Here is a 22,479-nt window from a genome sequence, read left to right as displayed (position 1 = left end):
GCGTCCTCCACTCAGCTCACCAGTGCCCGAGGGCAGGTCTGTGCTGCTTGCATTTGCACACTGCAAAGGCAGAGCAGCGATGGATGTCATCTGCAAAATGACTAGCTGTTTTCCAACACAGAAGGCCAGAGAGCAGCTTTGCTCTCCCCGTGATACTAATTAGCCATCTGTAGTGTGTGGCTGGAAGGGGTTTGGCTCAGCCAGCAAAACAGGAAGGGGCAGCCAGAGGATGATGCCCCAAACACAGCTTGCTTGGCTGATGCTGGAGCCTGCCCATTGCTGCAGGGGGCCGGAACGTGGCTATAGAGTAGCCAAGGGAAGGCTGAAACCACCTCCCACGTGCCAGTTGTGAAGGAGCTGAGAACATCAGAACTGTAGGGAGAAATCCCTGATGGGACAGAGGCAGTCAGCGCATGCATTTCCAAAAGGGCTTCTGGCAATCTGCTAAAGCCATATGCCAATCTCCATCTTGCCCTGCAGCTGGCTGGAGAATGTCTGTTTCTGCAGTGCCCACCAAGTCCCAGCAAGGTGTACTATGAATTAGTTGGTGCTGTATTTGGCCATGAGGGTCCAGAGATGCCCCTGTTGCATGTGAGACACAAGATAATCCTTTTACTCTACTCCTTGAACGTGACTTGCCTTTGAGGGTAAAAATGAGCTATGAGGCTGGCATCCTTCGTGGTAAATTCAAAAGAAATCTATAAAGTAAAATCACTGAAGCTGAATAAGTGTTTTGTCATTGCACTTTTGTTTTATATAGTGTTCTGGTTTGCTGTGTGGTCACACCACATTAATATTGAAACCTGGTTGTGTAACAGAGGGCAATGTAGATCATAATAGAACCTGATCATTTACAAAGCTTCAGATGAAAACACCCTTTTGGCTCAGAATCTTTGAGTGTCAGTACTGCACGACAGGCCGCTTACAAACAACAACACAGTTTTTAATGTTGAATCCATTAAACTACAGACAGAAGAGATTCTGCTCCTGTTTCAAGGACGGCCTGAGCTCAGATGGAAGTTTTACTTCCATTGCTGTTAAGCCAGCCAACTGGCTGTTATACAGTTAACTTGAAGGATAAGACTCAGAATCCCCCTCAGAAACTTTCTATAAAAGAGCTCATGTATTAAGCAACTTTCAGATTTTCCCAGCTCTCGCTGCCCAGCTGGAGGATAGCTAAATAAACATTATCATCTTGGTTGTACCCATTTCGACAGCAGTATCAAGACCCAGTTCACAAGAGCTGCTGGCTCCCACGCCTAGGACTTCAGTCTGAATAGTATTTGCATAGCTGAAAACAGAACATCTGAACAAGGTCTCTCAGCTCCTTCCCTCCTTCCTCCCCTTCTCCCTATATATTCTTGTTTTAGTAGCCAGCTTCAAGACACTGCACACTGCACAAACAAACACATCCTCTTGTGTCCACTCAACAGCAGCTGAGTTTCAATGGGATGCTGCCTGGAAAGCAGAGGGTCAGAAGAGTAGTGGGTGTTGTTGGAGTACACCTGGGAGCAGTGATGCTGCAATGCAGTGAAGGAACTTCCACTGGTTGTGCTAAAAGAGAGAACATGAACATGAGGTGCCTCCACATCACCTTGTCTTCTCCTGCCTGACCAGAGCTACCTTTCAGTTTCCTTTCTCAGTGAGCAACCACACCAGAACTTGAAAGTGCATTTCCAACCTAAGTCGGTGACAGATGAATGATTTTGGTTTTTATGGCTAATAAATATCCGAGCAGTGTAATTGGAGCAAGTTATACTATTGTTGTATTGATACTGATACACATGATGATGCTATTATGGCTGGAGAGCTCGGGCTACATTATCTTTTTGCCTCCTTCACCAGGTAACTTGAGGCCGCAGCACTATTAACTGAGGACTGCCTGATGCTGCAGCCTCCGTTTCTGTAACTGTAGCCCGCCAGGGTTATGGGACTATTGTGAGGGCTTTGTTAGCTGCTGACAACTCAGAGGAAGAGCATGCAACTGTTGCAAACATTCTCATTGTGTTGGCACTTCTTTGGCTTGCTGACAATAGGAGCAGGCAGAGGCGAAGAGGTAGCGGGCTGACTGCAGTGGAGGGCAGAGGGGGATGTGAATGCAGTACCCTGCTCCTGGGTGCATCTGGCAGCCAAAAAGGGGATGCTGTCTGGGAAGACTGTAAGGACATTATGCCTGGGCTTTCATTTTGGGCTCTCTTCTGCAGCCTGTTGATTATGCTGCTGTGAAAAGCAGGCTAAGCGGATCCGATAACCTGTCATCCAAGATGCATCCTTTCCCTTGCTCAGCCCTGCTCACCTGCTTTGGAAATGCACACGAAAACACTCCGTTTGATCAGCCCAACACAAGCCCTCTAGCCATGGAGGAGCAGAAGACCGAGGAGACCTCAGCTGTGTGCCAGCAGCCAGCTGCACGAGCAGCCAGCAGCCTCAGGCAGGCAGAAGAGAGGGGCAGTGAGGGGATGTTCAAAGCTCTTTGGTACTCTGAAAAGCACGGCCGTACAAACAGCAGTTCTAGTAATCATACTGCAATTCAGCCACTGTCTGCTACCACAGAGCCTTCAGTGTTTGCTGCTAACGAGCTGAACCACGATGCTATTGCGCTCTGTACTCACATCCCCCGACCATCCATCATCCATGTGCCAAAGGTAAGTTCTGTAGAAGTTTCTGTGCAGCAAGGTAAGAGAATTGGCTCTCTTTAACAAAGTATGAAAAGGAGGAAAAATCCATAGGAATATTTATCTTGTATTGATTGGAATGCAGTCAAGATGGAACTAGTGAATATTCTTACCAAAATAATACAGTATGACAGCTATTGCTTCCCCGTGCTATTATCTGAAGCTTTGCAGGGTGTTTGTAATTATACCGGGCACTTCTACAATGCTTCTCATTCACAAGCTTCTTCCTATCTTTTATTGATCCTCACTCGTTTTGGATCTGATCCAAAATCCCTTAGCAGGGACAGGCATTTTTTTCCCCTGAGTCAAATGAACAGTGCATCATTGCATCTTCAGTTGGGTATATCAGAACTGTAACATTAGTGGTGGCAGAACCTTGGTTTTCAATCTTTTTTTCTTAACTTGGATATGCTTGGAGGCAACAGTGAAGTTTTGAGTACTGCTTTGGTGAATTCAGTGTATTCTTGCCTGAATGAGCAGATCACAAAGTTGAATACTTTGCCACTGATGCCATTAAAATAATGAATAGTGATAAGCAAATAAAGCTGTTCTCATTTTCTCTTGGTTAGGTAACTGGAGAACATGTGCTTTTTTTTTTTTCCACTGGTAAACAAGGACGAATAGAAGCCACATGTGTGACTCAACAGTTTTATACTACAGCTTTTATTCTAGTAGTTCATTTCTCTAGCAAGTTCCCTGCCAGATCACATATATTAATGGTCCAGAAGTGATGGGAATGCTGTGCTTGGAGGACTGGCTGACAGGAGGACTGACTGGCAGGAGCTGGCTGACAAAAACAAGGCAGACCTGATGTAGTGCAGGTAACAGACCTCACAGAGTTGAACAGGAGATCTCAAGAGTTTCCTTCCAACAAACCTTTCTGTGATTCTGATGTATTGATGCTTACATGCTGCTTACACACGTGCAGAAATAGGATCAGGCTGGGATCGGACTCTTTTCTGTTACTGAGACAGCAACGTAGATGGTGCCTTTGGCCTAATTACACCTCTGTGACAATTTCTCCTCTCCTCCTGCTCCAACACGCTCCTTTCCAACCACTTCACATGGTCTTTGTTCACCTTAATGCTCTTCCACCACTAACTTTTGCAGGGCAGTGATGGAACAGGCAGTGTTGAAGGGCTGAGGCTGTTCTGATCCAAAAATGTATCTGTAACTTTTTTTTCTTAAGAATAAACTACAAAAACACATATCAGGATGATTTGTGGTCTCACCCTGAGGGTCTGCTGAGCCTCTTCTATGCATCTTGATGTTTTCATATCAGTGGGAGAGGAAAGTCCTTGTTGCATCTAGGAATTGGGCTTTCTGCTGCCCTTCAGCACTCAGCCAAAGACTGTGGAGTATTGTTCATGATACTCATTAAATCTCCACAACATGAGGAGCATCTTTGCCACGGAAGGGAAAGAAGAGTGGTAAATATAGATAAAAAAGAATGCCCCAGCAATGGGACTGCAGTACAGGATAGGAAAGAGCCTAGTACATCAGTAATAGAGAAGTTAAAAACAGTGAAGAGCATGGAACCAGGAGTTGGACTCAAAGATCCTTGTGGGTCCCTTCCAACTCAGATTATTTTGTGATTCCATGATTCTATGAAACAATACCTAAACTTTGCTAAAGGAACCAGTGAAGCCCAATGGAAAAGACAGAGATTTCCTTCCTTCTTGACAATGCTGAACTTATCCCCTTATATCTCAGTTTCTCAAGCTATACAATGGGCAAGATTTGTCCCCTTCCCCATGAAATCAGACTGAAACCTTTGCACTAAAATAACTTTTAACTGCTAGGTGGCAAAAAGCAAACAAGCTAAATCAACACAGGAATCTCACAGTGCTATTCAAGACACCTTTAATTCATGATTTCGAATAAAAATTTTAAACAAACGTTGAAGTTATATCAAGAAAAATGCATATGCTGATTTGTCTCTTTCATTTTTGAACTGAAATCAGCAAGGCACTAAGGACTAACATACTGAGGACTTTCAGTACCAAGAGATGTGCTGCCTACCTGCCAGCATAACCCTTTTCAAGCAGAGGATCAGTTTGTTTCTAACTAATAGCAGCATAAAATTTCTACTCTGAGCACATAATGCACTAATGAACAAGTTCTTCCAGCTGACCCTCCCCACTGGGACACATAGATACACAGTTTGTAGTACACTGGATTTGCATGCATGTAACCAAATCCAAAATTTGATCAATTATTCCCTTTACGTGAAGACTGCATCTGCTCCAGATGGAACCAACCTTAAATCCAATATAATACATTATTCCAACAAAAATTAGATTTGTGTATAATTACTGAAGAGACTGAGTTAGACTTGTTTCATGACAAATTCCTGTGGCAGCAATGTGCTTGTAAATAACTGACCATCATTTTAACATTTGCAGATTGCCTTGGTAATAAGGCATGATTAAAAGTCAATGAAGTTCTTCACATCTAGCATCTCCTCCTGATGCTGACATGTAGGGAATTAATTCTTTTGTGCTTTCTGTCCTATCTGAAAAGCCTTTATCAGCCTTTACAAAGCCATAAATCAAAGCTGCCAGAACTACACACTGAAGCTTGCTTAGTTTTTTGACCACAGCTACATAAAAAAAAAATCCTGTACTTTGTTTCCAGGTCCAATTTAACCACTGGTAAACTCTAGGTTGGATACTAAGGAGAAAGCCCTATTGTGCTGAACCAACAGCTGTGGTATGACTCCAATACATGTTTCATGACAACAAAATCATATTAGTGATTGCTCTGTAACAAGTGATGGCACTCACCTGACTAGAACTCCACTGACCTCCAGAGTTCTGCTTGTGGTTTTTTTTTTTCCCAAAACAAAAGAAATTCAAAAACCTTCCAATGCATCCTGAAGTCATCTCTGCCCTTTCAAGCTGTTTGGGACCCCAGAAACTCAGGATCTTAAATGAGAGATCCTGGGAGGGATACATCTGATGAAGCAAGCTTTATTTCCCATTGTACCCAGGGAACCTCACTGAAGTCAATTCTCTCACCTATATTTTCCTATATAAAGTGTCAGCCTCTGGGGTAGGTAGACCCCATTAGAGGACCTTATGGCCAATTTCAACACTTGAGTGTGTCTCTTTTTCACTTACGCCTTTTTGTTACCTAAATTAGTTTCTTTGCTTGAGAACCTTGAGAGTCATTTGATCCAATGAAGCTCATTTTTGAGCTTTTGAAAGACTGGATTTTGGATCAGATAATGAGATAATGTTGTTAGGCTCCCAAATTCACAGCTGTCAAGGAAAACGAAAAGATACCTCGTAAATATTTCTTCACACAAATAAGAAGATAAATTTCTGTTATCATCCCCATTTTCCTCTGTCTCTTTCTATGGACAGTGTAGCCACAGTTAACGTCTAAGAGCTTTAAGTCATGCATTGCATCAATCAAGCTCATTTGATACTGAACCGTATGCTTACCTCTGTGAATGTTTCTCTCCTTCAGCAGAAGAGTATTAAAGTCGTTTTATCATGGTCATTACATGAGGACAGTCTTTTCTCCAGTTCAACATGTAAAACCTACCTTCAGGTTCTCCGAACACACTCTGGTGCAAATTTGCTTTCATTCAAGCAAATGAAATTGAGAGGGTAAATCCCATCCCTTTCAAACACTCAGACTGGGCACTCAGCTATGCACTCTGCTTGCCAGAGGAACATTAACACCCTTGCCTTCTCCAATATTTTCAGGAGCTTAGCACCTCAAAAAATGTTGCCATGTGCTTAAATGATGTTTATATTTTAACACTTAGGCAAATTCAGCTGGGAATTTATGACCTTGGCAACTTGGCCAGAGCCCTCCAAGAAGCCTGAGAGAATCACTGGACTAGATTCAGTTTTGTGACTCTGATTTCTTGTGCTTTACCACCAAAACCTCTTACTAGCACACAGCACTGTAATGTTTTCCTTTCATCTCTTCCTCTTAATCTTGATTCTTTAGCTCCAGTGTATGGGAAGAGTGTGTGTGGGCTGGGAATTCTTCACTCTTAATATAAACAACACCTAAATGAAACCAGACTTTCTCATTACATTTTTCTCTGTTCTCCACTCCCACATAAATACGGAGGTAATGGCATTGTGCAGCACAGAGCCTTTCATCCTGGCCAACATACAACTTGATTACTTCCATGGTCTGAGCATACACAAAATTCATCTTGCTGATAGAAGCAAGTTCTAATCAAAAGGACCCAGAGTTGGTACATCACTGCACCACTACCCTTCTTCTGCCTGCAGGATTCTCCATCCTGCCAACCCCCCTTCATCTTTCACAGGAAACTGCTATTCCAGATGTGACTGACCAAAATGGTGCAGTTTACTCTCTCTCTATCTGGTTCCTACCCCCTCATTTCTCAGCTTCCATCGGCTGGGTTATTTCTGCAGGAGGGTCATGCAGCTTTCAGCTGCTGTTCTGTGACAGCTCCTGCATACTGGAGTGATGAGAGACAGCCTAAGAGCTTCCTACATGCCCCCTCTCACCCTGAAACCTACTCCAGCAGCTCTGGGTAGTAATGGGCCTCCTGTGTGCCAGCACTAACAACAGCAATAGCAAAGCTTTCAGGGAGATCTTAGAAGTCACAAGAGCCTCTTTTAAAGGGGATTAAGTAGCAGAATTTGTGAAGTTCCATGAAAAGAACTTCTGAAAACAAGGTAACGTAACACGAGCGCTTTGAAACTTCCGCGAGGAAACTGGAGACCACATGAAACTTGACAGGTTTTGGGTTTCATCACAGGCATAGGGTCACTGAAGAGTTCATACCCCTTCTCCTCTTAGGACGAGGGTCCTGGGATGCTGCAATGGGAATAAGCACATCTCATTAGCATTGCTTTTGCTTTTACAGGGTTTAGCACCTGGAGAATTGATATTGCTCAGCATTCGTAGGCTTTCGTAGCCCATTTGCATGTGGTCCCTAGCCTTGCACTGAACACACATGGCTGTTACGTCAGCACTCTCTTTCGTCCTGCATCCCAGTAGGGTGTCAGCGGCTCTTGGAGAGGAGATAAGATGCAGTTTGAATCAATGGAGTAATTACAGAAGAATATGATACTAATGGAGCTGATTTGAATGCGTATCTAAGGATGAATGCTATGGCTCTATGCCCAGACAGTGCACACTTTCCTCATTATGAGTTATTTATGACTTGACACATCGTTGCTCAGCTGTTTTGTGGCTCAGCAGCATTTGTGTCACTGATAAAGCAAACTCTGTCAATATTGTGTGTTCTTACTGATCCAGACTTGGCTGCTAAGCAGCTTTCCCCCTTGCTGAAGCCACAGTCATCACTCCCTGGCAGCAGAAAGAAAAGAGACAAGTTGACATTTGGGGGGGCATCTTACCTTAATAAAGAAGAAGGGCTGAGCTCAGGATACCTAAAAGGGCACATGGCTTCCCGGGGACCATGTAAGAGTTTAGAATCATGCAAGTCTTGACTCTTTCTGTCATAGAGCTGAGGTAAGATAAACCCAGCCAGGGAGACTAGACACATGCGAAGCTTGCACAGGAGCCTGGGTGGCTACCTCCAACCACAAGGCTGTTTGTACCTCATCAATCAACCTTGGCAGCCTTCTGCTCCAGGTTCTTACAGCAGCTGAGCACAGAAGATTAAAAAGATTCTAGCTCAGTTTTGATTGCCTCTTGGGACCATTGTTTTCACTGAGGCTCCTCTGTGCTGTATTGGTCTTTGGGTTAAGAGCCAAAGAGCTTGTCTCTGAAGAGCCTGATGAAGCAACTAACTGCTCATCAGCCCATCAGGAGTCGCTTTGTATCTGCAGGACTTTGGGTAGTGAAGCATTGGCTCAGCTGCCCAGAGAATGGATGCCCCATCCCTGAGGTGATCAAGGCCAGATTGAATGGGGCAATGGACAACCTGGTTAGGGGTACCCAGCCCAGGGCAGGGGCTGAAACTGGATGGGCCTTAAGGTCCCTTCCAACTTGAGCCATTCTATGACTTTATAATATGACTCTATGAACTTTGCATATGAAAAAAGACCAAGTTTTCCATGAACATGATTGTACATTGACCCAGAGACAAAGAGCTCAATAAATCCAGAACTTAATAGATAATCTATTGTGTGTATCATTAACGATAAACAATTGTATCCAGATAGAATAGACTGAACCAGGCTCTGAGCAACCTGATGTAGCTGTAGATGTCCTTTCATTGCAGGGGAGTTGGACTAGCTGACCTTTAAATTCCTTTTCAACTCAAATGATTCTATGACATTTTTGAGACCTTCTGAGACTATGCCTTGTGGCACCAAATGCTTCTGACATGAAAATGTTTGTTTTTACTTCTGCTTTTCTTATTTGTCCTGTAGCTATAGGTTAAGAACTATCCTACCTAAAAGTACTATACTTAACATACTAGGGCTAGGTGATAACACAAAACATATATATGAATGGCAATAGCTTGACAGCAGCTCAACAATGATGCAAGCATTCATCTTCCCTCCAAACAATATGCCTAAATAGTGATGTTTGCAAAAGATTTCTTAATGGAAGCATTAAGACTGCAGAATAAGTGTGCCAACAGTGGCAAAAATAAACAGCTCTTCTGGGCCATTAGTTCCTCTAATGAAACAACTAGGCACAGCCGGACCTAAGTGGTTGATGAGGTTGGTTCATCCCAAGAGGCTTTGTCATTGATTTCAGTGCCTGAGAATCAGACACAAAACGCTGTTTGAAATTCACAGGCCTCAGAAAGCTTCAGAATAGGCACGGGGAACTTTATTTTAGGTTAGGGATACACACAAAGACTAAACCCCCTCCAGGAATAATGGCAGGTTCCTGTAATTTGGGCCCAGCTATGCATTTTGAATGTAGCCCTTTTCACCTTCTTTTCCAAACACCAGCAGCCACAGCTTTCCAGCTGCTCTGCTTGAATTAGTGCTTTTTTGGTAACTTTAATTATGGAGAAGAATGCTGCAGCAATAGCAGAAGGGACCCTTAGCTGTGCTGCCCTGAAACAAAGCACCAACAGAATGTTGCCTTCTCTGAGAACAGCGCATCCTTTTCACCTGTTCACATCAATAGCTGCCTCTAGTCCTGACATCTTACAAGCTCTGAGAAGAGAAACTAAGCAAAGATGAGAGAGCCAACAAATTCACCATTCATAAGAACTAGCCCAATAGGTTGTTCCTATTCTGGAAGTCTTCCTGGGCAGATCTTGTTCCAGTGTTAAGCCCAACTCTTCCACTGCTTCCACAAACCTGTTTGAAAGCTCTTCTGTCTGCTGCCATCTTCCTTTGTGGGCTTGCTTCCCTTTAGAGGCCAAAGCTTCTTGGTACCAGCTGCCTCTGCTGGGAAGTTACGTGGCCTTCGAAAGGTTAAAAGCAAATGTAAATATTGTACAGCAAAAATAGTTTCAGTTCTGCTTTCTCTATTGAACCTTAAAACCAGAGTGAACTTCAGTCCTTCACGTAGCCTATTTCTCCACTCTCTGGGGTACATACATAAGATTCTTTTTATTCCAGTTTGAATGCAATTATTCAATCAGGCGTTCCAAAGACATTTATCTCTTTGACAGAAGCATCTAATATTCATTACGCTGATGCTGTTACATACAGCCTCAACCCGTAGCAGCTTTTCTTAATTGCGGCATTTGCAAATGAGCAACTAGAAACAAAACAACTGCTACTACAAAAAGAAACAACAGAAAGTCACACAAAAAAAGAAAAGAAAACCAGAAGAGATTGTTCTTGTTTCATCCAAATATAATAATGCACAATATTTGGAATGTTGCAATCATTTTCAAGACAAGTCTGCTTCCATTGCACAAGGATTCTGCACTATATCATCTGGCTTGCTCAACAGAAAAGTATGTGAAATTAAGTACTAAATCTTGAGATCCTTTCTGGTCTGAAGTCGTGCACAACTTCAGAGAGGAAGCAGCGGCAGTTCCTTCTCTCTTGAAGATCAAACAATAAACCTCTTCTGTTCCTTCTCTTAATCTCTGGATTGCTTTTTGTTTTCCCTTTTCTCCTTATATATTTTAGCATTACTTTCTCCAGAGGGAATAATCATTAATAGAAATGTCCATGTTCTAGGTCTTCCTCTTTGGTTCCTGGTTGTGATTGCTGATGCTTTATTTGGCCTGCCCTCAGCGGGATGAAATCAAAGCTGCTTCTATGACGATGAGTAAGGACAGGCAAGGGCTTCTGTGCCTTAGGAGACTTCTCAGGAAGGGAAGTCAGGCTGCATTGTACTATCCTGCTGCCCTGTTTCTGATACATCTCCAGGGATAGCAGGGGCCAGATTCAGTTTTCGGGGCCATTTCTGAAGCTCGTGATTTTCAACAACTGCCCACCAAGAACCTGCTCTTGAAGCTTTTATTTCTGGAGAGCGTTCCTTTTTCCAGGGGGATTTGTCTTCTCCACAGGAGGATTTTCCCAGTGGGCTTCACTTGCACATGTTGGGAAGAAAGCTGAAATGAAGAGATTACTATCAAACCATTCTTGCAGCTCCCCAGGCTACTGTAATTTAGCATTTTCTCAGAACATTAATACTTATATCGTTTTTCATCATCATTTGTTTTGCTTGTGGAATTGCTTTGCAAAGAACCCCCTGGATGCAAGTGCTGGTTGAATCCCATTGATTTGTTCCCTTTACCATCACTTTATTAACAAACGTTACTAGCAACAGAGAGGAGCATGATTTTCCAGCAAAGTCAGCAGAATCACATGTGTGGAGCATGGGATAATTTCTCAGTAAGATCTGCCTGGTTAGGGCTGAAACCCCAAGAGGGAGGAGTGCATGTATTCATATATAAAGGAGCATCTGGAGCCCAGCTTGCTTTAGTGCTGTTCCTAGGAGACTTGTGCTGGGTGCTAGACAAAGCTATGATGATTTCTGTAGTTTGCACTGACATTACAAAGCAGTGTCTCACTAAGCCCATATGGGCACATAAACGAGAGGAGCTATGCCAGAGCAAAGCATTAGAGGAACTAAATCTATACAATCTAACATAATGAGTTTATTTTCTAATGTAGTGTTCCTGATTTTAACTGTTATACCTCCTGCAGTAGGTGGGTCTGGCCCCTTAGTACTTTCCCACACACCTTGCCTTCCTCTCCTCTGAGCCTGCATTTTATCTTTTATTTCTTAATATTTTTATTTTAACTGTTTCACAATAGCTGTAAAACTAAACCTGCCCTTTAGCAAAGCTATGTAATATGTAACGGGAAATGCTGAGGGCAGATGTGGCACTGAGGGACATGGTTAGTGGGCGTGGTGGTGGGCTGATGTTTGGATTTGATGATCTTAGTGGTCTTTCCCAACCTTAATGATTCTATAATTCTATGTTATGCTTAATCAGAATAAAATCAGCATTAAAAAAATGCACGTTCAGGGCTGATGAGCTTCGGGAAGTGTTTTAGCTTGTGGCTCTAAGGTCAGTGGTAGTTGGCTCAGCTATGATGATAGAATGCTCTTGTAGGAAGGGAAGGGAGGTGACCAAACCTGTCCTGATTCTGCTTCCTCTCCTAGTCCTTCCAAAGACACTTGGACAGAAGCAGCATGGAGACCTGAATACGTACTTTGCAATTTCACTTCTTTATTCACTGAGATAGATAGAAAACTTTGTTTAGCCCTACTAGAATTATTAATAGTCATATGTACATCCACAAATTCTAATCCATAACCCAGTTTCCAGCAGTATTATTGTTTAATACCAGTACGAATATTTAAGTTCCCTTCTAACATCTCTTGTTTGTATCATAAAATGCAGTGTGGCACCTGCTAACCTCTAGAAATAGCCAATTGCAGTGATGCTGGTGATTTTCTGTAAATGATTGTTCCGAAGGCTTTTAGTGCAGTTAGGACCTCAGTCATTATGGATTTCTGGAGGTGGCAAAGGGTAATGAGATAATGGAGATGTATTTTCCATTGCTGTACTTCACTCATTTTGCCAGCCTGCTCTGTGTAGGTAGAACTGGAGGGCATGTACCCAAAACAATTATACTGCACTTCTATTTGTACGTGGTACAATAAGGAGCAGCTTAACAGAGCTACCAAACTGTGGTAGGATTTTGGCTTCACTTAGGCTTCCTTAGAATCACAGATTCATTAAGTTTGGAAAAGATTATGGGGAGGTGAATCATAGAATCATTAAGGCTGGAAAAGATCATTAAGATCATCTAGTCCAACTGTCAAACCATCATCCATGCCCATTAAACCACGTCCATTAAACAGTGAGGAGCTGTTTTACTGCAGTAACTACCTCTGCTAGAGATGGCATTGCAAAAGAGCAGACAGAGTGCTTGAGGTCTGTTTGTGTCTACCATGAAGCTCTTGTTGCTCAGAAATGAGCATTGGCCTGAACTGTAAGGCACAGCACGGAAGCTGATTTCAATGCTTTTATGTTGAATGCTGCTACAAAGACCACCTTTCTGCAGTAAAATCCCATCAGTCCACATTCGTAGAAAGCAGGTTGAGACCTCTTCCACACACCTTTTATTGTAGTTCTGAATTCAGCACAAAGCTAATTCAGATCAGGTTTTCCTCTATCCTGTTCAGAAAGCTTTCCATAAGAATTTTTCACTAGACAGTGTATTTATTGTCTGAATTGTTAAAGCTGCCCTGCTGATAAAGATCTCATCCCTCCTCCCCTGAAAGCTCTACCAAGCTCCATCAGAAACAAGAGCAAAGAGACCATTTTTCTCCTGGCTGGCCCATTCTATGGTTGGAGTTGCAGGGAATGGTTGTAGTGATTCCTCTGTGGTTCAAGAGAATCTTTCCAGCTCAGCATACGCTCATGCCACTGCTATGTGCAGGGATTTGGTCTGGAAGGTCCTTCTGCATCCTACCTATGACCAGTCATACAAGATCAGCTCATCCCCTGCTCTTTGTCAGCAGTGGGGAATTCACTTTGTAGGGACACTTACAGAAATGGTTTTGGTTCCCAGCATTAACAAGGAGAACAGAGCAGACTAGAAAAGGTTTAATGCGTAACAGAATAATAGATCTAAAGCAAGTCACCCTGGGGACAAAAGCACAGGGAACTTCTTCTGTATGACTGATTTATGGCCAATAAGTTATTATATTTATTATTTTATTAATAGCCAAGTACCACTTGTGAAAGAAAAATACTTGTCTTTCAGAGACATTTCTCTGTATGTTTCAAAGTCACGCAACTAATTTGTTCTTTTGAGCAGACCACACTGGACATCCATCTGAGTCAAGTTTATGGCACGCAGCACTTTTTCCACAGTGCAGTTCAATCCCAGTGTTTCGGCACTGCTAGACATTAACGACTGCAGAAGTGAAGTTGAAGAATGACCAGCGACTGCAGAATTCTCTTTACCCTGCAAGTCTGGTGACTCGCACAGACCAGACAGATGTATGTATTTCCCCTTGCAGAGGTCACATATTTTTAGCTCACAGATAGCTTGTGAGATGTAGAAGTTCTGAGATAAAACTAACCGGAGACTTTTAAAGGTTGATTCTGGTGGCTACTTTTTCAAGAATCTCTTGCTCTGATTTCTGTCGTATTTTAAGAATAGCACATCACTGGATGCATCCCCTACTTCTAAACCTTGAGCACAAAAACAAGCAGAAGAGTGTGTTAGGGCAATGCAGTGACACTTGCAGTGATCCCTTGCAGCTCAACTTTGGACCTTGGAAAGTTCCAAATGAGGTGTTCAGAAGCAACGATGTCAAGAGTGGGGCTGGGAGACACAAAGGACAGATGGAGTCTGTATTTGTGAAGAGGTACATCTTGATGTTAGGGAAATGGGGGCAGTGGTGAAGGCATGCAGTCAGCCTGTCCCCACCATGCCACTAACCACATCCATTAGTGCCACTTTCTTTCTCAGACACCTCCAGGGATGGTGACTCCACAACCTCCCTGGGCAGCCGGTGCCAGTGCCTCATCACTTCTGAGAAGACATTTATCCTAATATCCAAGAAATATTCTCTAAGATTCTCTAAGAGAAGCAACCAAAAGGCAGGATGTCACGTTCTTAGCTAACTCAGTCCCATGTGCTCTTTACATGGACACTTGTCTTTGTGAGGTCCTGCATCAGCTTAATTCCTGACAATGGCAAAGCTTCTGATTTGACTTTTCTAACAAGAAACTGTATTTTTTGGAGCAAGTTACCCCAGCTCACCTGCTGGGGGTCACCCATCTCTGAAACATGTCAGTCAGCGACCGCAGGGAGAAGTAAAACGATGCTCCCCTCCACCCATTTCCTCCCCTTTCATAGCAATGTGAAGCACAGGAAGGAGAAGGAAGGAATTTGTTTGCCCTTAAAATAAACTCCAATTAAGAAATAAGAGTGAACCGCAGCTTTGTCACCACCTCTTCCCTGCACCTTCAGCTCTGCTTGCGGGGATCACTCTTACCCAACACCAGCTCTGCTAACCCAGTCAATCTGATCACATAATGGGGATGAAGGTGGTTTGCTGCCCATTGGCAGGGTATGTTAGCAGGCTGTGGGGCTGTCCCTTTGTCACAAATCCCCTATGCTTCCTACATCAATTAATAAGCACAGGAGGAGACAGAACCCCCTTTCATTTTCTTCCACTTCCCTGCTGTGCCTACAGTGGTGTGACCTTGTGTCTGCAGCCCATACGAGTCCAAGAAATGTCACCCTACCTCCTGCAACGGGCTGCAGCAAAGGGGGCTTTTTAGAGAAACCAGAGGTGGGAGTGGGTGTGGGTGTGAGCATGGAACAGGTCAGGAAGCTCTCTGAAAGAGGTTTCATCTCTGCAAATCTGGAGAATCTGTGCCAGGGTGTCAGAAGCCTGAGATCAGGCAGGTACAGCCCTGACAGGGGTCCTGTCCTAGTCCTGGGTGCTCAGCTTTAGCCGCAGAAACCAGAAGCTTCAGCTTTCTCAATCTTTATTGCAAAGCCCCTTGCGGGATTACACAACTGCCTCACGGCTCAGTCATCCGCCAGTGTTGCTACATGAAGTGCAGATATATGTAAAAGGATTTAATGAGGAAGTTCCTTTCTTTCACTGCTCTTCTGTTTTAGCTTTCAACCCTGTTGCTTACTCCAGGTCAGCTTGCTTGATGATGGCACCTAACTAAAGGCTTTCTGGAAGCTGCTTGGTGCCTGGAGCTGTCTGGATGCAACCAATATCCAAGCACCTCCAACAAACCCAGGTCAGCTGGTGATATAAAGCTTGGCCATGAGCAGGACACCAGCATGGTGGTAATTTCTTGTGCCTTGGGCCTTCCAAAGGAGATTGCTTCAACTGCAAATATGTGAAGGATATGAATGTGGGGAGACCGTGGGTTTGATTTAGGCCAACCAGCAATGCTCCCCCACCACGCACACTAACCATGGCCCTCAGTGACACATCTGCCTACTCCCAAGGGACATCTTTGAGACCTGAAGGATGGAAGATTAGGAATGGTTTTTGAATGTCTATTTTGATAAGAAGGACAGAGGCAAGAATATGATCCAAAGCTGAGACATTAATGCTATGTGTTTGAGAACCCTGTTTTATCTTGAGGTGTAATTAAGATTTATTGATGTACTCAGTGCATTTTAATACAATCAAGAGGCTTAAAGGCAGCCAAATTGAGGTTTTATTTCAACTGGAAAGTGGTTTCTGTCACTTCTGTAATGTTTGTGCATGGAGACAAAAAGGTTTTCCAGGCAGAAAATGCAAAAGCTGTTTATAGGAGCTTGAGCATTTGATCACAGAGCCCAGGAGAGAGCCAATGACAAAGCATTCTTGCTTGAGAAGAACCAGGGAGGGAGCGAAGGACAGAAAGAGATCAGGCAATTCCAGTCTGACCAGCTTTTGAATCCCTGAAAATGCCTCCCCTCTTTATAAAAAGCCTTTCTATCATAAAGATGACACTTTGCAATGCTGATGTTCCAGCTAAGCTCATAACTCTGCCAGCCAAAAATATAGATGAGGTGAGAAGTGAATCCCCTCAAAGTCAGGAAACTTTTTCTAAATGTAGTTTTGAAACATATTATATATTTATACACACACATATAATTTATGTATAATTTATATACATGCATATATGCACACATATATATTTATATACACACATATATTAAAAGACAAACTACTAAGAGCCCAAGAAATTATGCAATTACTTGCCGTCAACTTTATGCAGAAAGACCTCAGATCCCTTATCAATGGGCAGCATATTCACAACCCAGAGCACATCTGGAAGCTTCTTATGGAACCGAAAGCCTCAAGCCAAGAACAACCTCTGACTTCCATGTGCTTTGGGCTGTGTGACTTGTGTTGTTCAAAGAGAAATACGTCTGCCTTAGACTCGCACTCTAAATTAAATACAAGGGGAATCTACTTTTCAAGGACCTCTGACCTGGCGGAGATGGGTGGCTGTGTGGGCCAGGAGCTGTTTTTTGAGGAGAGAATGAAGATTTTGGTACATGGGAGACGGTGTTGGTGGCAAACCACAAACGTATTGCCCTTCATAGCGCTTTGTCCCATTGCAGCGCTGCGTGGTCGGCAGGATACAAAGGCTGTGTGTAAGAGTCAGGATGGCCACGTGAGTTATGGATGAAGGGACAAAGTATCCCTTAAAAACAGATGTGCAAGGAGAAGTCACTGCTGGCATCAATTGCCTCTGCAGGAAAGCCAAGGCCAAACAAGACTTTGGGACTTGTTCTGTTTCACAATGGATTGGAGGAGGTGTGTGACCAGACAGAGCACTATTTGTTCTTGTTTAGACAGCTGGTGGTACTGCTGGTCTGGTGGGTATTACAACCTGGTTAGGTTGGTTTCCTTCCTCTCATTCTTTGTGGAGAAGTGTTTGGATGCTGTGCTGTGTAGGTGGCTGGTGTTGAGCCTCACCTATTGGGTCTGGAGTCAGGGAACACAGCTTTTGACACCTCTTTTGCAGTTCTTTTGGGGCAAACTCAGTTTTGCTTATGCAACTCAGAGTATTCTGAATTAGCTGGAAGTCAGTGCGGTGAGGGTCCATGCTGTAAACAAGGGATCCAAAATCATTTTTGCAGTGCCATCTTCCTGCCATTCCAAGGAGCATCCGTGAAGGGGATGCTCAGAGCCTGTCTATGTCACGTTTCAGGGGTTTTGGTCAGGATGAGCCAGGAAGTCTTTTCTTCTTAGGGGAGTAATTGTAGCAGTTTTCGGAGGAGGATGTGGACATTGAGGGCAGCTACTAATCTCCAGGCCTTTGTGTGAAAGGGCAGCTTGGTTCCTTACTGGGATTTGCAAGAGCATGGGAGCGGAAGCTGGGAAGAGTGGGTGGGTGTGATATCCCCCGTGGCTTGTCTGTGCTGAAGAAAACCAGCTGTCAGACCAAGTGCTCATTGGCAGCCTGGTGGTCAGCACAGACAGCTGTCAGAGCAGACAAACAGACAACCCAAAACTCCAGCCTTTTTGTGCTTCCTTTTATCAGTGTCCTTTTCAGCACATCACAGCTTTCTCCATGCTTTTCTCTTCTTCCTGGAGACCTGTGTCAAAACCCAAAGTATCTGTTAGAAACAATGGCAGATTTTACCAAGGGGAAACTGCTGAGCAGCAGCAGTACCTGAGAAAGAGCTGGAAATCCAACCAGAGATGTAAATTTCATGCCTCATATCTTCTGTTTGATTCCCCTGGCCTAGGCTTGGAGAGGTGAATTAGGAAGGTTTAGTAGTCATTCATTGAAGCTCTACAGGTGTCTATTCATCTACCACTGACCACATCCTTGTGCTCTCTCTTCCTTGCGTGTCACCTTGGTGTCCCTTCCAGTTGGACCATATCTGAGGACCATACTGGACTCACAAGTTCTGGTATACATAATGAGGTCCTATTTCCTAAGGAGATGTTCGTGGGCCACTGAGTGATGATACTCAACAAGGCTGTGTTTCACACACAACATCCCTACCATCCATCTCCCCCAGCTCCCTGCATGGCTCAGGTGACAGTAACAAAAGATGCTTCCCAAGAAGTCACAGGCAAGGGAGAAACAAACCCCTAAAGTCTAATTCCCTCACATTTTCTAAGATGGAATGTGCCCATACCCAGCTTCTAGCCTCAGCATCTTATTGCGAGTTAAACACCCCAAACCTGAGCTGAGAAGAGGGGCACAGACCCATCCAACTAGGGGAAGCAGTGGATGCTGTGGCTACCTCACACAGTGCCAAGGAGCAGCCTCAGTGGAGCAAGGGAATGATGGGGGTGGCAGGTAAGACTCTCTAGTGCTCCCAGCCTCCTAACACTATGAAAATCTAATTTTTCCCATGCATTTGCCTCTCTGACCTGTATTCTCCTCTGCGTTGGGTTTTGTGGAAGCATATATACCAATACAATATAATACACCTGTGCTAATACACAGGTAAGTCCTTTAGCTCATGCCTGAGTCTCAAATTAACTGTTGATAGCAAAAGATGTCCCCTGTCTGTGCTGCTGGAAGGTCTTCCTTGACTGCCAGCTTGGATATAACCCATGGTTCTGAGATGCAGCTGAAGATGCTTCCCCAGGCATGGCACTTCATGGCCCTGGCTCTCTGTGGGTCCAGGTAGTCCCCAGGGCTCTCACCTTGCTTCAAATCTCTGCCCAAATTTCCAATGAGCTGCAGCCCTTAAGAAAGGGATGAAGATGATGAGTGTCTTTTGGATAGATCCCCAAATAATTCTTGTATGAGGAAGGTGCCACTGATCTGAGCTGGATTTAAACCAGTTGAGGTGGTGGGAAACCAGATGTGATTTACGAAGAGGTCAGGAGTGGAGCAGGGAAAGATACATGGCCAATTCCTGATGTCACAAATGTGCATCTCACCACCACAAGAGGGGTCCCACCTCAGCCACATTGTGCTGCTGGAGGACACAGGGTGGTACAGCTGCCCACTCTGCTGAGCCAAAGAGAAACACAAAAGATCAGCTGTAATTGTTACAACCCAAATTACACAATGGAATAAGCTGATCGTGTAGCTTGTCTCTGATGTCATAGCTGGCACATGAAACAAATACATGCACTTCTAAGGCTTATGGGCCAGAAATGTAGCTATTATAAATCCTCTTATCTATCCCACAAAGTCTATAAGAAAACCTTCTCTTTTTATCTTTGAAGTGTTGAAATATGTATGAAGCATTCCTTGCCCTGTGCACCCGTAAATATCTCTCTTGCCTATCACCACGCTTTCATTCAAGACATTATTTCATCCCCTTAGCATATCATTAACAAAGCCATTCTCATCTTCAGTAGCTCCAGCAGGAAGGAATGCTTGTGCTTTTTGTCCTACTCCATTTTCTGGTCAGTTTGAACAGGACCCTTGTCCCCATATTCCTACACTGGGGAAATGTTCTTCAGTTCCCTCGGAAAAAGGAGACATTCCTTCAGATGAAATCTGCTTAAACATGGCCCGAATATCCTGGCTCTATTTAGCGATGAGCCACATTTTTCAGATGCCTTGGAAATGACATCAGCTTCTGATAAAAAATGTCACATCTTGTGACCTCGTTTTTACTTTCTCCCCACTCAGAGCAGTTTGTATGTCTGGCAGCACAGTTCAGCAGCAGTTCCTGTACTTAATTCCTTGAGCTCATTGCAGGGGGGTTGGACTACATGACCCTTAAAGGTTCCTTCCAACTCCAAGGATTCTATGTCTCCTTCTATTTTACAAGAAATGCCTCTCTTACCAAAATTCATTTTTAATATCCTAAAATGAAAATTCTTAAAATATAGTGCCCTTATCTCAGGCACCACTGTGTCATGATCTGCATCTTCCAGTATATCTAGACACTGTGTCCCTGAATGCTTCACAGCCTGAAACTTCCACATGCACTTACTGCAAGTGAAATAGTTTTGGAGGCTGAGAATAGAGCATTAATATCATAACCTAATCATTTATAAGCTCAAATCCAATCAAATCTCCAAGAGGCATCTTGGCAACATTTCCAGACCTACCACTTCAGAGTATCCTGAATACTGTTGTGTTGTTTTGTTTTATTTTATCAGACGTTAAAATTTTCCATTAAGGATCTTTCTATGGGTTAAGTTCAAATCGCAACAAGTGAATGGTGCTGTTACTGAGGTGGCAAAGCAGCTATCAGGCAGCTGCTCTGGGGATGAAAGATGAACAGGGCAGCATACACTGGGTGCAAGATCTTTGCTTGTAGATTATGAAGCTTCCTGCTTGCCTTTGTACTGATCACCGTCAGCTTTACCCTATTAATGTCTCTACAGGCAATAGATGTTACAGAAGGTGAAATCCAGCGTGCTCCATAGCAGATGCAGCTGTGGAAAGGCAGGGAGATACTTAACAAAAGTTCTCTCCAGAGCAGACCAGGCTGAGCCTTCACCCAGTGTATCCCAGTTGCGTCACCTACTCTCCCACAGCCATTTCTTTTCCATTTCCTCCTCTTCACCCCCATGATTTCCTCTCTGATGTCTCTCCCCTTCCAACTCAGCCTTGCTAAACTGCTTTAATTCTCATTCACAGCCATGCTTCCCCACTGTGAGATTGTAAACAAACCTCCGAGCGGATGTGAATGTTCATTCCTTGCCCTCCACGCAGCTCCTTTGTGTAATTTCTGTCAAAACAATGCTGGATAACAGCAAACTGTTCTCAGACTTGTCACTTGAGAGGTTGTTGTTGTCAACAGGTTCTCCATAGCCACCTCATCCATCCTCCTACTCCACTTGGTGGCTTGGGTGTGTGACAGATTTGCAATCCACACTGCATTTTTAATAAGCCTCTTTGGCCGTCAAAGGAGTCATTCTGAAAGTGAAGCTCAGCCCCTCTGACCTTTCTGAGCTTCCCTCTTATATTTAATCTGGAAATAGTACTCTGAAAGCTGAATGTGATCTCCTTGCTTTATGCTCCAGCAGCTCCTGCCTCGTGTCGTTCCCAGGGCAGAGTCCTCAAGGCTGGATCACTCACATTCATTTCCATGGCCAGCTCATCGCTAAATATCCCACTAAACAGAGGTCTATCTAGTGATGCATCTGTGGTTTACAACCTGCAGGAAGGCTGTAGTTGTTTGCTTGTGGGTGGAAAACCAAGGTCTGGAGAGATGAAGTGCTTTGGCCTGACATTGTGCAGGAAATGTGTGGGGAGGAGGAGGTGAACTTGACCATCAGGCTGTATGTTGGGCCATATACACCTTGAGTACCGTGTTCAGTTTTGAGCGCCTCGCTATGAGAAAGACATGGAGGATGTCCATGGATGGGCAATGAAGCTGTGAGGGGTCTGGAGCACAAGTCTTATGGGGAGAGACTGAGGGAAGTGGGGAGAGGGGATGGCCTCAAGTCGTGCCAGGGTAGGTTTAGGTTGTCTATTAGGAACAACTTCTTCTCCGAACGAGAGGATGATTCTATGTTCTTAGTGGTCTTTTCCAGTCTTAATGATTCTTTGTCAACCTGTTGGTGCCATGGGCTGTTTTGAAGAACAATAAAGCAAAAAGTTCATACCTTATTTTAGATACAAGTGATTTACAGCAAGGCAGGGTTGCAGGCTCTGTGATCAAAGCTGCTCTGAGTTACCCAGAATATAATTAATCTCAGGTTAGCACCACAAAACCTGCAGCCATCGCTTGCCCAGATCTCTTGAATGTGCCTCTCTTTTTCCCCTTTTAAATCACATGGACACTTCTAGCAAGGCATTAGTCGAACTGACTTGAAAGTGCTGAGAGAACAATCTTGACTTCTGCTAGTTTTCAATTACATTTCACTAAGGTAATTGTAGACGAGCCTTCCCTGTATCTGGCTGCAGTCCTAGCGAGCTGTGAAGCTCCATCCATTTATCATCTGCCCATTGCCCAGCGCTGATTTATATCCTGGTAGAGAGCAGAGCCCACCTTCTGTCACTCAAGTCATCTGACAGCTTTGTGTCTGGCCC

At 43.9% G+C, this 22,479-nt stretch overlaps 1 protein-coding gene across 1 annotated transcript in view; it reads left to right on the top strand.

Moving 5' to 3' along the window:
* Window positions 1-2,044: 2,044 nt before the first annotated feature.
* FAM107B (family with sequence similarity 107 member B) overlaps window positions 2,045-22,479 on the top strand; it is a 96,147-nt gene continuing 75,712 nt past the window's right edge. The window contains exon 1 of the mRNA XM_032442107.2: window positions 2,045-2,645. Coding sequence (XP_032297998.2) covers window positions 2,265-2,645 — 381 coding nt within the window. The 5' untranslated portion in view covers window positions 2,045-2,264. The remainder of the gene's footprint in view (window positions 2,646-22,479) is intronic.

The sequence above is a fragment of the Coturnix japonica genome, chromosome 1 (genome assembly GCF_054131305.1).
Source record: "Coturnix japonica strain WE chromosome 1, WE-NBRP24, whole genome shotgun sequence".
Classification (NCBI taxonomy): Eukaryota; Metazoa; Chordata; class Aves; order Galliformes; family Phasianidae; genus Coturnix; species Coturnix japonica.
The sequence above is the reverse complement of the archived record's forward strand: the minus strand, read 5'-3'. Positions and strand labels throughout refer to the sequence as shown.